At 36.8% G+C, this 14,473-nt stretch overlaps 1 protein-coding gene and 1 non-coding gene across 2 annotated transcripts; both read right to left on the bottom strand.

Moving 5' to 3' along the window:
* Positions 1-1,479: 1,479 nt before the first annotated feature.
* LOC110801122 (uncharacterized) lies at positions 1,480-8,508 on the bottom strand. The gene is made up of 5 exons (XM_022006438.2): positions 8,215-8,508; positions 7,928-8,034; positions 7,688-7,835; positions 2,223-2,417; positions 1,480-2,112 (listed from the first exon to the last, which is right to left on the bottom strand). The coding sequence occupies exons 1-5, from the start codon at positions 8,323-8,325 to the stop codon at positions 1,879-1,881; spliced, it is 795 nt and encodes a 264-aa protein (XP_021862130.1). The 5' UTR covers positions 8,326-8,508; the 3' UTR covers positions 1,480-1,878.
* A 3,852-nt stretch (positions 8,509-12,360) lies between these two features.
* LOC130462341 (small nucleolar RNA R71) lies at positions 12,361-12,467 on the bottom strand. Its single transcript, XR_008922437.1, has one exon. It is a non-coding gene; the product is annotated as a small nucleolar RNA R71 (small nucleolar RNA).
* Positions 12,468-14,473: the final 2,006 nt, after the last annotated feature.

Raw genomic sequence — 14,473 nt, 5'->3', positions numbered from 1 at the left:
ATTTCTCATATCGTTTGATCCCGATGCAAGATGCTCATCCTACATACGCCTGCACCATCAAATTTGCGGTAACCCTCCACCCTCCCGTCAAAAGACCCTGTTATTTCTAGTAACCCAAAATAAAATATACTAAAATATTAAAATTAAGTCAAAACAAATATTAATACTGCAATATGCATTATTTTATTGGAAATATTACTTTAAATAATCCAACATTTCGACGATTTTCCATTAATAATCCATGTTTTCAATTATTATTTAATAATCCAACCTTTGTACCCCATTAACTTTTATTGCACAATTTGGATTATACACCCGGGTGCACAATGATCATTGTACCCTGATGAACATTTATTGAGAATCTAATGAACATGGAGAATGATTTCAATGTACATGTACAAGTGGAATATTTGAACTTTATGTTATTTGGGTTTGAACTATATGTTCATTTGCTATATGTTCTTTGGATATGAACAATATGTTCTTTGTATTTGAACTATATGTTCATTTAAAAACAGATGCAAAGTAAGCATTGTGCACCCGGGTGCATAAACCATATTTTGCTTTTATTGCACCTAAAAGATCGGAAACCGGCTACGAAGGTCAATATTTTTATAAAAAAAATTGTCTTCTTCATTTCTGTCATAACCTTCTTCCTCACTACCTCCTCCTTTCCGTCATAGACTATCCTCTCCTCCCTCAGTCCCTCCTAACCTGTTGTGGTCTCTCCTCTCGCCCCCCGCCCTCCATCCCCAACAAAAACCACCCCTATCTCCATGAAACACAAACCCATCCCCATCCTCCACCTTCGAACCACCTTCATCGGTTTCTCTCTCCTCATCCTCATCTCTAGGGGTCCTCTTCCCTCCTCCTCATACCTCCATTTTATTTCATTTTAACCTCCCATTTAACACGATTTTGTTTTATCACGAATTAAAATTGAAATGTTCAAATCGATCACATTTATAAGGAAAGCAAAAAAACGAAAGAACTCATTGACCAGACAAAAATGGCGGACACTAGAGGAAGCCATTGTGAGTTCCTTTATTGACCATGCGAAAATAGCAGACAGATGATGATGGAATTGGTGAATATGAGTCTACGGTTTGTTGAGTAAAAATAAAATAAGGAATATTTTTTAAAAAACTGAAAGAAGTGAGATGAATGAAAAAAAAAAACACAAGGATGAAGGAATGAAACGGAAAAAAAAACATTATAGCGAACTATTGAATGACACGCGTACAAATTACCTGCAGCAATGGGTTAGTGACCGGTTGGGTGTAATAATTGTTAATGGGGTGTAAAGGTCGGATTATTAAATAATAATCGAAAGGTTGAATTAGTAACGAAAAATCATCAAAATGTTGGATTATTTAAAACAATTTTTCCTGTTTTATTTGGCATTTAAAATTAAAAGTATACTTGTATTACGAAATTGTCAAAATAGCAATATTAAATTCTCAATGTAAATATTGAAAATTCAACCCCAAAAAAGCAAAAACCATATTCTCTATCATCAAACATTCAAAATTCAACCCCAATAGAACAATGCGGGAACAAAGATAAGACATCAAAAAAGGGCATTATGCCAGCATCTGGGATTACAAGACATGATCATATCACCTTGAAAAGACAACAAACTCATTTATGTTTGATTTGAAAAGAGATACGTAGCTACCTTTCATAGTAAGAATGAGGAAGCAAACAAGATTTCCAAAAATGTCGTAACAACCATGTGATACAGCTTAAGATCAACTAGGTATCACACAAATCAACTGATGAGGACCTAAATTCTCAAAAGGCATCTTCAGAGAAGATAAAACGCACAGTACTTCTTTATGTACACAGCTGCTGCTGCTGCCTGAGGCAGCTATAGACCTAATTAATTGTTGTGATTTTGATTATGGATTGTCCATGAAGTGCTGGTAGATTAGACTCGCAAAAGTTTTGCCACGCCTCTTGCTTTTGATCTTCATTTTCAGTGAATGACTTGTATACTGACATGGTAATACTTCGTGCAGCTTCTCTGGCTTCTGGAAGCCTGTCATTTAGTAAATTAGCAGCCACTTGAACCAGTGAAACCAACCCAAATTCCTGTAAATCTTCGAAACTCTGTAATCAAAATCCATAGTTGTTACTTTACGTCAATACACGTGAAAAATGACACGTAACAAGGATAACATAACAATGTCAACAAACAGTAGAAAATGGGATATAGTTACCATTCTGGAAACACAATTGGAGATGGACACAGCAGCTTTAGCCCTAACTTTAGGATTGAAATGGCTGGCATATTTCTGAAGATTTTGAAGCATAGGAAGAGGAGTAAGAGATTGAACCATTGACTTCAAGGTCTTGTCTGCTTCTTCACACACAAACCGCTTGTCTTGAGATGCTTTCAGCAATAATTGCAGCAGCTGGGGGCACCACCCGAAAAATTAGCCGCTAAGTAAGATACATAGACTGAAGAACTACAAACTAAACTGAACAATTTTCTATTTAAGAAGCTCTAATATAACTTCTCTCTTCTTTTTTAATTAACACAATTTAACTTTTGACACTATTCATATAACCTACTTTGACTATCAATTGTAATTTAAGTCAGAAAAAATATAGTCATAATTTTTACCAATTGATAACTAAAGATATTAATGGTTAAAATATTACATTGGAAAACATGATAAAACAATTGTGTCAACTAAAAAAGAACGAAGGAAGTATATGATAGCATAATCACAATACAGACTATGACAAAAAAAATGTATTACATATAAGATTCATTATTGGATCAAGAAAGTTCAGGAATCAGCTGCGCATTAGAATAACTGGATCTCCTATTCGGCTAGGGAAAGCACCATCAAACAGATGAAAAATCCTAATCCTGTAATAAATCTCGCAGTTCTGCCACATTGTAGTTATGTTGTCACCTTGCTTTCTATTTTTTTTTTTTCAACTTTTTGGGACAGGCAGGTGTGGATTTAGGATGAAACATAAAGGTTAAAGCAGAATAAGGGACCAAATACCACATGTACAGAAGTACAAACTATTAACAGCTAGTAAATGCAAGTAAAAGTGCTAACGTGTCAAAAATAAAGGGACATTCTACAAAAGTACACATGTACTTTTTCCATTTATACTTGGTAGCCAAAAAATTGTAAACATGGAATCCTTCAATTTTGCCTTCATGAGTTACATTGACCAATCTGTTAAAAAATCTGCCTCCCTCCCCTCTAACTCTGCTTCTTCAACATCGATGAAAAGAAAGGTCATAAAAAGTTAACAACCTCTACTGAAACCCAAGAACCTTCTGCCCAAAGAATGCACACTTAAGTGAAGCACAAGTTGAAGACAGAGAGATGATTTCACTTTTAGTACAGATCGTCATCATTAGCGTGTTAATTTTGGGTTTCCGATAATAACAGAGCCACAGAGGTAGAAGCACAGGAAGGGACACGAAAATAGAAGATGGACATAGATTGATGTAGGACAAACCCAAAATTTCGTTTATAAAACAACTTAATAGGATTACTGAGTCTTCTCACTCTCTCTCTCTCTTCCTTGTAATGTCCATCCAAGAGAAACATAAATGTTTCAGAAAAAATGAAATAAACGCAGATCATAGAAGAATAAGGGAAATGTGAGGGATGACGAAAATGAGTAATCACTAATCAGAAAGTACTGTAAGGTCAGGTCTGATTTTCATATAATACTTGCATAGTTTCAGTAACATCAGCCACTACAGCTATCAAATGTTAGGTAATTAATCTTAGTGTTCACTGTGATTCATGAAGACAAAACCGAACAGTATGTCTGCACATTTTTTTACTATGTAATGTTTTCTACATAGCAGTTATTGGATTTGGATTTGACAGTTAAAAGTGCTCATACAGTTGGCTAAAATTTGAAAGTTGCTTCACAAGGCCTCTTAATCTTGAAAGCTGGAAACAACAATCTAGAAACTACAAAAAGCTGATTCAGAAGAGTTGATAGTAGATTTCAAAGAACCTGAAAACTGAAGTGAGTGATACAAAACAAGCTATTTGTCCTACAAGGCTATAAGCACAACAAAGAGGTTGGGAATAACCACATATCCATATACTTATAAGTTATAAGCATTAAACAACAATGATATACTTCCTTCATTCCTTTAAAGTTGCAACACTTTGTTTTTTGCACAATTTACATATTCTAAGAAAAAAATATTCATGTGGGATTTTGTTATGTTCGTCTTAAAATATATTTTCCAAGTATCAATTTTTTGTAATTTTTATTTATCGATAATTAAAGATATCTAGTGTTCAAATTATGCGTTGGTAAGCATCAAAAGCAAAGTGTTGCAAGTAAAAATAATCGGAGGAAGTATTAAATAAATGAAGAAAATAGGTCGACACTGCCTTCTATGGATTTAGGCACATATTGTATTTCCTTCAAATAGAAACACCACATACAATATTGGAGGGTGAACGCCGTGAACCACACCTAAGGTTCAAGCTACACAACTAAGCATTTTCTGGCAAATAGGAAGTTAGACTTTAGCTGAATTTACTAGGAAAATGCGTTTCTCACAAAGTACCCACAACTATTTATAACTGCAGGATGTTGCAAAGTCTAGCCAACCAATTTCAATTGTTTTATTTTTTTTATGGGACAACTTTTAGATTCAGTAAATAATATTTTTAGCTAACTGTATGAGCACTAAATATCTAAATCCTTGGATGTTATCCTATTTTGTAGGTTTACTCAATAAAATTACTGGTGCAAAGACTAGAAATCTATAGTGAAACAATATCTCTATTTCTCCATATAAACTCGTATAAAGTTGTCTACGATAGAATGTATTTGATTGCTAAAGTATAGACTATAGACCTAATTCACATACTTCAATCTCTTGAAATAGCTAAGTGTTTATATCCACCTTAGTTCAAGAAGATTCGATGTTATATATCACCACCAAAAACAACATAACCACTTTGTGCCTTCCATGTAGTTCTTATATACATGTAGGAGGAAAAAACTTAGCATCATAAAATCCAATCTCAAACTCAAAAATATCTAAGTCGGAGCTTGTTACTTTCACATGGACACTAAGACCAATACAACAAGAGGGTAGATATTCGGAGGAATATTCATGTGAAAGAAGAGAACATTTTATTAAGTAAAGAAAGCCCTCACAATTATCTTCTGTTCACTTCAGGGAAAAAAAATACCAACCTACACTAAAAAGAACTTATGTATCAGTCATCCTGCTTGACATAAAGGCTTCCTAGTAAACAAGGGGCACACTCAGCAGGTATAAGTAGCCAAAGGTCGTAAATAATGGAAGATTAGCATTCAACAAATAAGCTTTCAAGCTACACTATATGTTGGAGTGGTTTCCTAGGGCTAAAAAGAAAGAGCATATTGTCACTAACTTGATATATATATCAAGTTTAGGGTTTTTATAGGGTCCCCATCCAATGAAAAGATCCTTATAATGAGAAGGATGAGAAAAAATCTCAACCTTTCAAACGATTTCATCTCACATTCGACATTTCGCACGAAATAACAACTACGTAATGTAAAAATTAAATAAAAACGAAAGGAAAAAACAATGAACCACGCTATTCATATATTAAACCCCCACCATACCCAATTGTTTCTCTCTCCTCCATTTTCATCCCACCTCCTCTTGTTCACTGCTAATTGCTTCTTCCATGGAATTAATTTTTCTATCCCTTAACTATCACCCCCCCCCCCTAGTTGGATGCATCAACCACACTTCAAAAACTAATCCTTCTCCCAAATTCTCTCTCCACATATTTTCTCAGCCCAAAACTCACATTTCCACTAAATTTGACTCAGTGAATTCGACTCAAATCCTATGATGGCGGAGAAATCAAGGTGATAGAATTATGGAAGTTTGAGGATTGTTGATTTCTTATTTTTGACTCGAATCTCTGTATTTTTTATTGCTCATTTGAATGATTGAGAAATCAATTAACATGTACACATGAGATCAGCGTAATTCGAAGGTGTGGGCAATTGTGTACATGAGTCCCCAGCAGATTAATACGAATTTTAATCAGGGATGTATACCGGAGCTTCACCGATGGAGGCGAAGAAATCGGGAGTCGGGAGAAAATGAGTAAATTAAATTCAATTTTGCTCATTTGCATAAATGAGGAGAAAAAGGTTTGCTCATTTGCACAAATGAGCAAATTATTTTGCTCACAAATGAGCAAATTTATTTTGCTTATTTTCACAAAATGGGTAAATTAATTCGCCAAAACTCTTCATCTTCTTCCCTCTTTTCCATTTCTTACGTGCCACCAAATATCAGGAAGACAAGTTTAAGCACATTCACCAACAAGAGCCAAATAACACAAATATGTTATTAAATCTGATACTTGTATAATTTAATTTTCGGATGAGAGACTGCCATGGATGAATATTTGGGGAGGAGATAGAAAATGGAGGAGGAGGGTGAGGAGGGTGAGGAGGATGAGGGGGCTGCTATTAATGAATGATTGATGATATATTGTCCCTTTAATTGTGAAATTTTGATATTATTTAGCTGAATCGTAATTAATGTTTATAATTTTTGTTTTATATTTTTCTTTTTGTTCTTGGAATTACGGCGGTGCAGCTGGTGTTGTGGCATGTGGTCCATGGTTGGGCATAGGAGAGGGAGAGGAGAGAGAAAATAGGAGGACTTCCATGGTTGAATAGTTGAGGAGCAAAGAGAAAATGGAGCACCGGAAATCGTGGCCGGGAGGAAGGAGAAAAGAAAAAATAAAGAAAACTCAAATATGATCTTGACCATCAATTTGGACGCTTTGGACGCTTAAGATTTCTTCTCAAGTTATATAATGCCTCCAATGAGGAGATCCTTATAATGAGAAGAATGAGAAAGAATCTCAACCATTTAAACTACTTAATCCGATGGCTAAACTTTTCACACGAAACAACCGAAATACATGATAACTAAAAATAAAAAAAGAAACCAGTCGACCACCCAGGCACCCACATTAGAATTAACCCCACCCCCATTAGAATTAACCCACCCCCATCTTTTACTCCACTGTCTTTCTCTCTCCTCGTTAATTTATTACACTAACACTCATCCATCTTAGCTTTTTCTCGATCTATTCTTTTTTCATAGCTTCATTTTCATCCCAAATTTCAATGTCTTCATTACTTGGCGATTATTATTGAGCATCGGCGACAAGATCGGAATGACAATCGTCTCTGTCTTTTGATCAATCAAATTCTTTGAGATACCCACTTTATATGTTTAAGAATAGTAGTAATAAAAATGGTGGTGTTAATTTGCCTCAGAAATTCAAGTACTCTTTCTCTCTCTTACTGATAAATCAAGTTTGTTTTCCTTAACCCATCATTAAATTTTTATATTTTTGTTTTTGAAATTTATTTTGGGATCTCATGTTTTTAAAGTTTGTTTGTGTCAATTGATTGTTTATTTCAGTAAGTTTGAATGGGACTTAATGGATGTGAAAATTAAGGTTTAATCTAGGCACATTGCACATGGATGTGAAAAATAATGTTTAATTTGGAAGAAGAAGTTCAATGGAAAATTTCGCTCATTTGTGTAAATGAGCAAAACAATATTTGCTCATTTTGTTCAAATGAGCAAACAATATTTGCTCCTTTTGTTCAAATGAGCAAACACAAATAATTGAGGTCTTACCAAATTGTCAAAACAACCAGAGAAATCAGGTTCCATCAGCTTATCGCGATAAGCAACAAATAAATCAGCAGCAGCCATGATGGAAGTCTTGCACAAAGCACTTCTTGGGTTTTTCATAGCCTTCACCAACACCACAACAACCGGTTCTCTGATTGCGCAAAACACGCATTTGGGTATTAATTCTTGAGCCAGATTCAGCCATTTTCGAAAATTACGAAATAAACTAAAACATAAACTTACAACAATGGAAGCAAAAGAGTGGAGTGATGAATAGCCAATCTCCTAGTATCATTCAATGAATCACAGACCTTGATCCAATCCTTTGATTCCAAACCCTCAATTAAACCCTGCAAATTCAAACACCCAATTAAACTATAAAAAAAAAAAAAAACAACGAAATGGAGCAATTTTTTCAAAAATCAGATCTATCATTTTGAATTTCTGTTCAAATATCACGAAAACAACCAAAAACCGAATAAAATAGCAGAAAAAGAAACGATTGAAGTAAAGAGAGAGAAAGAGGAAACCTGAATCTGAATATCGGGGTCAGATAAGGGCTTGAGATCTTCGGAAGAGAGGTAATCAATGGTGATTTCAACAGCAGGAGGATTTTCTTCGGAGTTGAGAGGCATCGCCATTGTTGAAGAAATTCGAAAATGAGTAGATAAAGAGAGAGAAAGTGAAAGGGGGGAGTTGAAGAATGGAAAATTGTTGAAGAATGGAAAATTGTTGAAAGTTGGAAGGAGTAGTAATAGTTGTAAGTAGAGATTGACCTTTGTACACGGGATTTCAAATTTTGAATCCCCAAAATCTAGCCATCCTCTTATGGCAGGTTATTTTTGTGCGAGGTTTTTCCAAATTGTTAAAATGCTTCTTTTACAAAATAAATAAATAAATAAATTTACCACCTCAGGCTGACAGGCCTGTTGGAGTAAAATCTTGCATCTATCTATCTATCTATTACTATACACCAGGAATGACACGTGTCAATTCCTTGTGCGATTTTTTCTCGTCAAAAACCACTTTCCAAAAAAAAAATATAACTGGTTTATTTTATTTTTATTCTCTACCTTCTTTTTATAAACTATTTATGTATGGAAACAAAATTTAGTTTATAAATTATGGCAGTAATAGATACGACGTAATAATAATTATTCTAAATTGGTAATATTTTAATCAAATCGCTATATTAATAATGGAAAATATATCACTCAATATTTTGGTCAAAGTACCATATTAACATTTTAAATATGCATACTAGATAAAAAAAAGTTAAACGAGTATGTTAAAAATGTTATAACTATGCAGTAGTTTGGGAGATTTTCAGTAAATTTTTTGTAAAAAAAAATGATCAAAATCCGTGCGTGCACGGGATCTAATCTAGTACTTCCTTTATATCAGTGAACTTAATAGGGTGGGACAAAATTTGCAAACCAAAGTGTTTAGGAGGGCTTGGTTTCAGAAAAGCAGAAATTAGTAATAAGGCCATGCAAATGAAATTGTTATGGCAAATTATCTCAAACCCTTCTAATCAATGGGTGCAACTAGTCACTAAGAAGTATCTTTGAGGGAAAGATTTATTTTCTTATTCCCCATTCTCGAATTGCTCGTGGCAATGAATGAACCTTATGAAACTACGACCTTTATTCAAAAAGGGCCTAAGATGGCAAGTAGGATCAGGAAAATAAATTTCCTTTTGGTTTGATAATTGGGCTTTTTCCAGTTCATTAGTAGAAATGGTTTCTTGCTCTAGCTCTTCTCTTGAACAAAAAGTATATAATTACATAACACATGATAAGCAATGGAATAGGTCCAAGCCACAAAGCGTTCTCCCTCAAAATTTGGTGGAGGAAGTTTGTAACATACTTATACCATATAATAATATTGATGATAATTTGATTTGGAGCCCATGCTCCACAGGAAATTTTTCTACTAGGTCTGCATCTTTACTAGCTCAAGGCTTATCCACGGCGATGGAAAATGGAGTCCCCTGTCGTTGGATTTGGACGCTCAACATCCCCCCGAAAATGAAAAACTTTCTTTGGAAAATCTGTTTAGATGGTCTTCCTACAAAAGAAAGATTAGCTAAAAGTCATGTTTTCGTCCCTTCCCAATGCCCATTTTGTGACCACCATATAGAAAATACGTCTCATATTTTTCTTTATTGTCCATTTAGCAAGAATATCTATGACTATTTGTATATATGCAAATGAAGGTTGGACCCCTTTACCTATCTTATCTTCCATTGACATGGTCCAGACCCTTCAATCTCTTAAAGATAATTTAAGATTAATTGAGTTTGAAAGACTTAATATAATTTGGTGGCATATATGGTTCATACGCAACTCATTAATTTTCAAAAATAAAACTTTCTCCGCATTCCAAGCTTGCACCATTATTAGATCTTTTTACAAAAATTAGAGCTCTTCCAAAGATATAAGCTTGGAGGACAACAATCCTCTTGTAAAGACTAATAACCAGAAGAAAAAGTTTCCAAGAACATTGAAGTTTCTAGATATTGTTTTCACCCCCGTCCCTTAGTACTTTTATGCGTCAAATGAGCTCCTAGGAGCCATTTTAGTACTAATCTGTGTATTTTAGTGTGCCTTGAGTTTCAGGAATACTTAGTGAGAAATTGATCTTTTTAGGCCCGTTTCTTGATGATTTAGGCCACTACAGGATCCCGAGGGAGTTCGGGACGACTTTTGTCGACTTACGGGAGCCCTAGATGTTCATGATAGAGCCCCGGAAGTTAGACTCGGTGTTGTGGACGAAGGGCGGATCACTTAGCCCTCCGCCCGGTGGATTGCCTCTCGCCCATCGGGCAAGCAAGCAGAGGATCAGTTCGTCAGAGGGCGCCCGACGGGCGGAGTTTCGCCCGGTGCCCACCGGGCGCCCATCAGAAGCAGCAGCAGCAGAAATCGCTCTCCGCCCGACGGGCGAGAGCCGCCCGACCGGGCGCGCGCAGAAGATTTCCAGAAGTCTCCCTCCGCCCGACGGGCAGACCTGCGCCCGACGGGCGGGTTACGAGATGGTCGCCCGACGGGTGGAAGGCCGCCCGACCGGGCGACGACAACCTAGGAAGCGTTTTTGCGCGCGGTTTACTTAGTTTTTCCGGTTTTTCTTAATGCTTTTTGGGCTAAACTATAAATATAGCCTTTGTTAATTTAGTGAAACAATTATTATCTCATACTCTAGTATTAAACACTTAGTTTTATTTCTCTAAGCAAAAATTTTCTCTCTAATTTGTTCTAAACACTTAGTTTATTTTCAATCAAAAATTCAAGCTTTCATTTGCCATTGTTCTTCAATTAGGTATTATTCTTTATTTCAATTCTTTGTTTAAGCTTTAATCATGTTTTCAATCATGCCAATTGCTTTGTTTATTGTTAATATGCTTGAGTAGTCTAATTTCTAGGGTTTGGGAATCCATGAATAACATGAAGGGACATTGAATAATTGTGATTGTTGGCATTGTAATTAATTCCTATTGATTGGTTATTATTACTATACAATTAGATTTGCGCAGGTTTAATTGTGGTAGTTTGGCAATATCAAGTTAAGATTCGAGAGATGCAATTTGATGTTTAGGCTTGTGTCAATAGGTGGAATTAGAGTTAATACGTAGCGAGAGCCCGTTAATTCTAAGTCTATGATTAGTATCGATTCGAGAGAGCATGCTAAACTAATTAACTGCTTTGTTGATTAATGTGATTGTTTATCGTCCTGGATTGTTATTTGTTGATGAACCTATGCCTTAGATCCTTTAATTCCTGAATTCTTAATTGTTTAATTATCGTTCGTAGTCTTAGCATACAAACCAACCAATTCTTGTTTCCCAATAGTCTAGCTTAGTTGATTAATAGTAGAAAGAACACTGTTTCCCTGTGGATTCGATCCTGACTTCCCTTGCTACCTAGCTAGTGGACCTTAGGTTATTTTTGATTAGGTAATACGACTTTAGCCTGTCGAAATTTGGCGCCGTTGCCGGGGAGACGGTTCTATTTTCTGTTGTTGATTGCTTATCCTAGATTATTGTTTGTTACTACTCAAGGAACTCACGTTCCTTGAGACTGGATCTCACATTGTTTTGTTAGTCTTTGTCTATGCCCAGGACCGTAGGTACTAGTAATCTTACTCCATTCGATCCTGAGCCCGAAAGAACCTTTCGTAGACGAAGAACTTTCATTGCACAGTGTGGGAATTACTCTGATTCTGATCATAATATTGGCGATCTTTTTCCTTCAGATACAGATTCAGTTTCAGAGATAGAGATGAGTGACGAAAATCTGATACCGCCACCTACCCCACGGCTTACAGATTATTCTAAGCCAAGTCTGTCCGTGCTACCGAAGGCGATCATGCCTTCTATTGCAGCTGAGACCTTCAAGATTGAGCCTGCATTGATTAACATGATCGAGAGACGCCAGTACGGTGGGGAACCAGGTGAAGATCCGAATCTTCACATTCAGTCCTTTATCCAATATTGTTCCACCATCAAGCAAAAGGGATTGACTCCGGAGCAGACTATGGAGATACTTTTCCCGTTCTCTTTGAGTGGGAAAGCTAAACTGTGGATTAATGGGCTTAATCGGGCGGCTTTGAAAATCAATAATTGGGAATCCTTGGCTCTTGCTTTTTATGTTAAATATTTTCCACCTGAGAAAACGGCTCGTCTGAGGGGTCAGATATTAGGTATCTCACAACAAGCGGATGAGAGCTTGTTCGAGGTTTGGGAGAGATTCAAGGATTTGCAAAGAGAGTGCCCGCACCATGGTTTGGAAGATTGGTTCTTGATCCAGCAGTTTTATAATGGTTTGGGGAATGAGTCTAGATGTTTGTTGGATTCAGCTGCAAGTGGGAGGTTCATGCAACTTGAGGTGCCTAGAGCTATGGAGGTGATTGAGGAGATAGCCATTCACAATGCCCAGTATGGAAATCCTAGAGGTCTATCTAACAGGGGTGGTAAGCATGATTTAAATTCTATTGAACAATTAACTGCCCAATTGACTGCTTTACATTATAAGTTTGATAATATGCAAGCGGCCAATGCTCAATATGCCCAACCTGTTAGTGTAGCTGCTATGAGTGCCCAACCTGCTACTATTTGTGAAAGTTGTGGAATGTCTGGTCATTATGCACAAGAATGTAGGAGCTCTATTGAACAATGTAATGCATTTCAATCCTACAAACAAAACAACCCATTCTCCAACTCTTACAATGAGGGCTACAAAAATAACCCTCTACTTTCCTACAGGAGCAACAATATCCAAAACCCTCACCAAGTTCAACATCCACCACCACAACCATATCAACCCCCACACCAACAATCTTACCAACCCCGAAACAACTACAACCAGCAGTCTAGTGGGCCACCTGGGTTCTCTAGACAACACACATCACCCCCACAACCACAACCTCAAGCCACATAGCCCGACCCTATGCTAGTAGAGATGAGAAACATGATGCTACAAATGCAAAAATCTCTAAGTGAAAAGGATGCAAAAATCGATGCTCTTACTGCTCACAACAAGATCATTGATACACAGTTGGCACAGATGGCTACTACTATTGCAGGGAGGCCACCAGGCCAACTTCCTTCACAGCCCGAAAATAGGGAGACTGCTAATGCAATTACATTGAGGAGTGGTAGGGATTATGATGGTCCTTCTATGCCGGTTGAGGTTGATTCCGGGGTGTCTGCTAGTGACCTGGTCAGTGAGGAAATCCCGAAGATAGTTATGGGTGGAAAGGAAGCTGAAAAGGTAGTCAATGAGAATGAGGCTACAACTGAGGTTAAGAAGGGGGCGGATATTCAAGTACCACCTATTGCACTCCCCTTCCCAAACCGACAACTCAAGAATAAGCTAGACAAGCAGTTTGGCAGATTCTTGGATGTGGTCAAAAATTTGCAGGTAACGGTTCCTTTTACTGAATTAATTTTACAGGTTCCTTCTTATGCTAAATTCATGAAAGATATTTTGACCAGGAAACGTGCTTTTTGTGAGGTAGAGACTGTAGCTTTTACTGAGGAATGTAGTGCTTATTTGCAAAACAAGTCTCCACCTAAACTTAAGGACCCCGGGAGTTTTTCCATCCCATGTAACATTGGCACCGTATTTATTGATAAAGCTTTATGTGATCTAGGTGCTAGTGTGTCTGTCATGCCTTTGTCTGTCTGTACTAAACTGAATATTGGTGAGCTTAAGGTTACCAATATCACTCTACAAATGGCCGACCGTTCTGTCAAATACCCCTTAGGTGTTTTAGAGGACGTCCCTGTTAGAGTAGGTAAATTCTATATACCTATAGACTTTGTAGTATTAGACATGCAGGAGGATTCTCAAATTTCCATAATCTTAGGTAGACCCTTCCTTCACACGGCGGGGGCGGTAATTGATGTTAAAAGTGGGAAATTGACATTGTCTGTTGGGGATGATAAGGTGACTTTTAATCTGAATAGTGCCTTAAAAAGTCCCATGCTAGAGGAGGAACAATGTTATCGCATAGATGTAGTCGATTTTATTACTCGTGATAACGTCTCCCAAGTTCTCGAAAGAGACCCTTTGGAGGCAGTGCTTTGTTGTGAATCTTCTGCAGGTGATAGCAGTTCATGGAGTGCTGAAGTGGATGCTCTGGAGTTGGCTCTTAATGGTGGAGAATTCGAGCCGGAGAGCATCAAATTGAAGAGGTTAGTTCGGCCGGTTTGTTCTGTTAAAGAGGTAAAGAAACCCGAACTTAAGCCTCTTCCTTCTAACCTTAAGTATGCGTTTTTAGATAATGAAC

Source organism: Spinacia oleracea, chromosome 5 (assembly GCF_020520425.1).
Source record: "Spinacia oleracea cultivar Varoflay chromosome 5, BTI_SOV_V1, whole genome shotgun sequence".
Taxonomy (NCBI): domain Eukaryota; kingdom Viridiplantae; phylum Streptophyta; class Magnoliopsida; order Caryophyllales; family Amaranthaceae; genus Spinacia; species Spinacia oleracea.
Note: the sequence above shows the minus strand (reverse complement) of the source record. Positions and strands in the feature narration are given on the sequence as shown.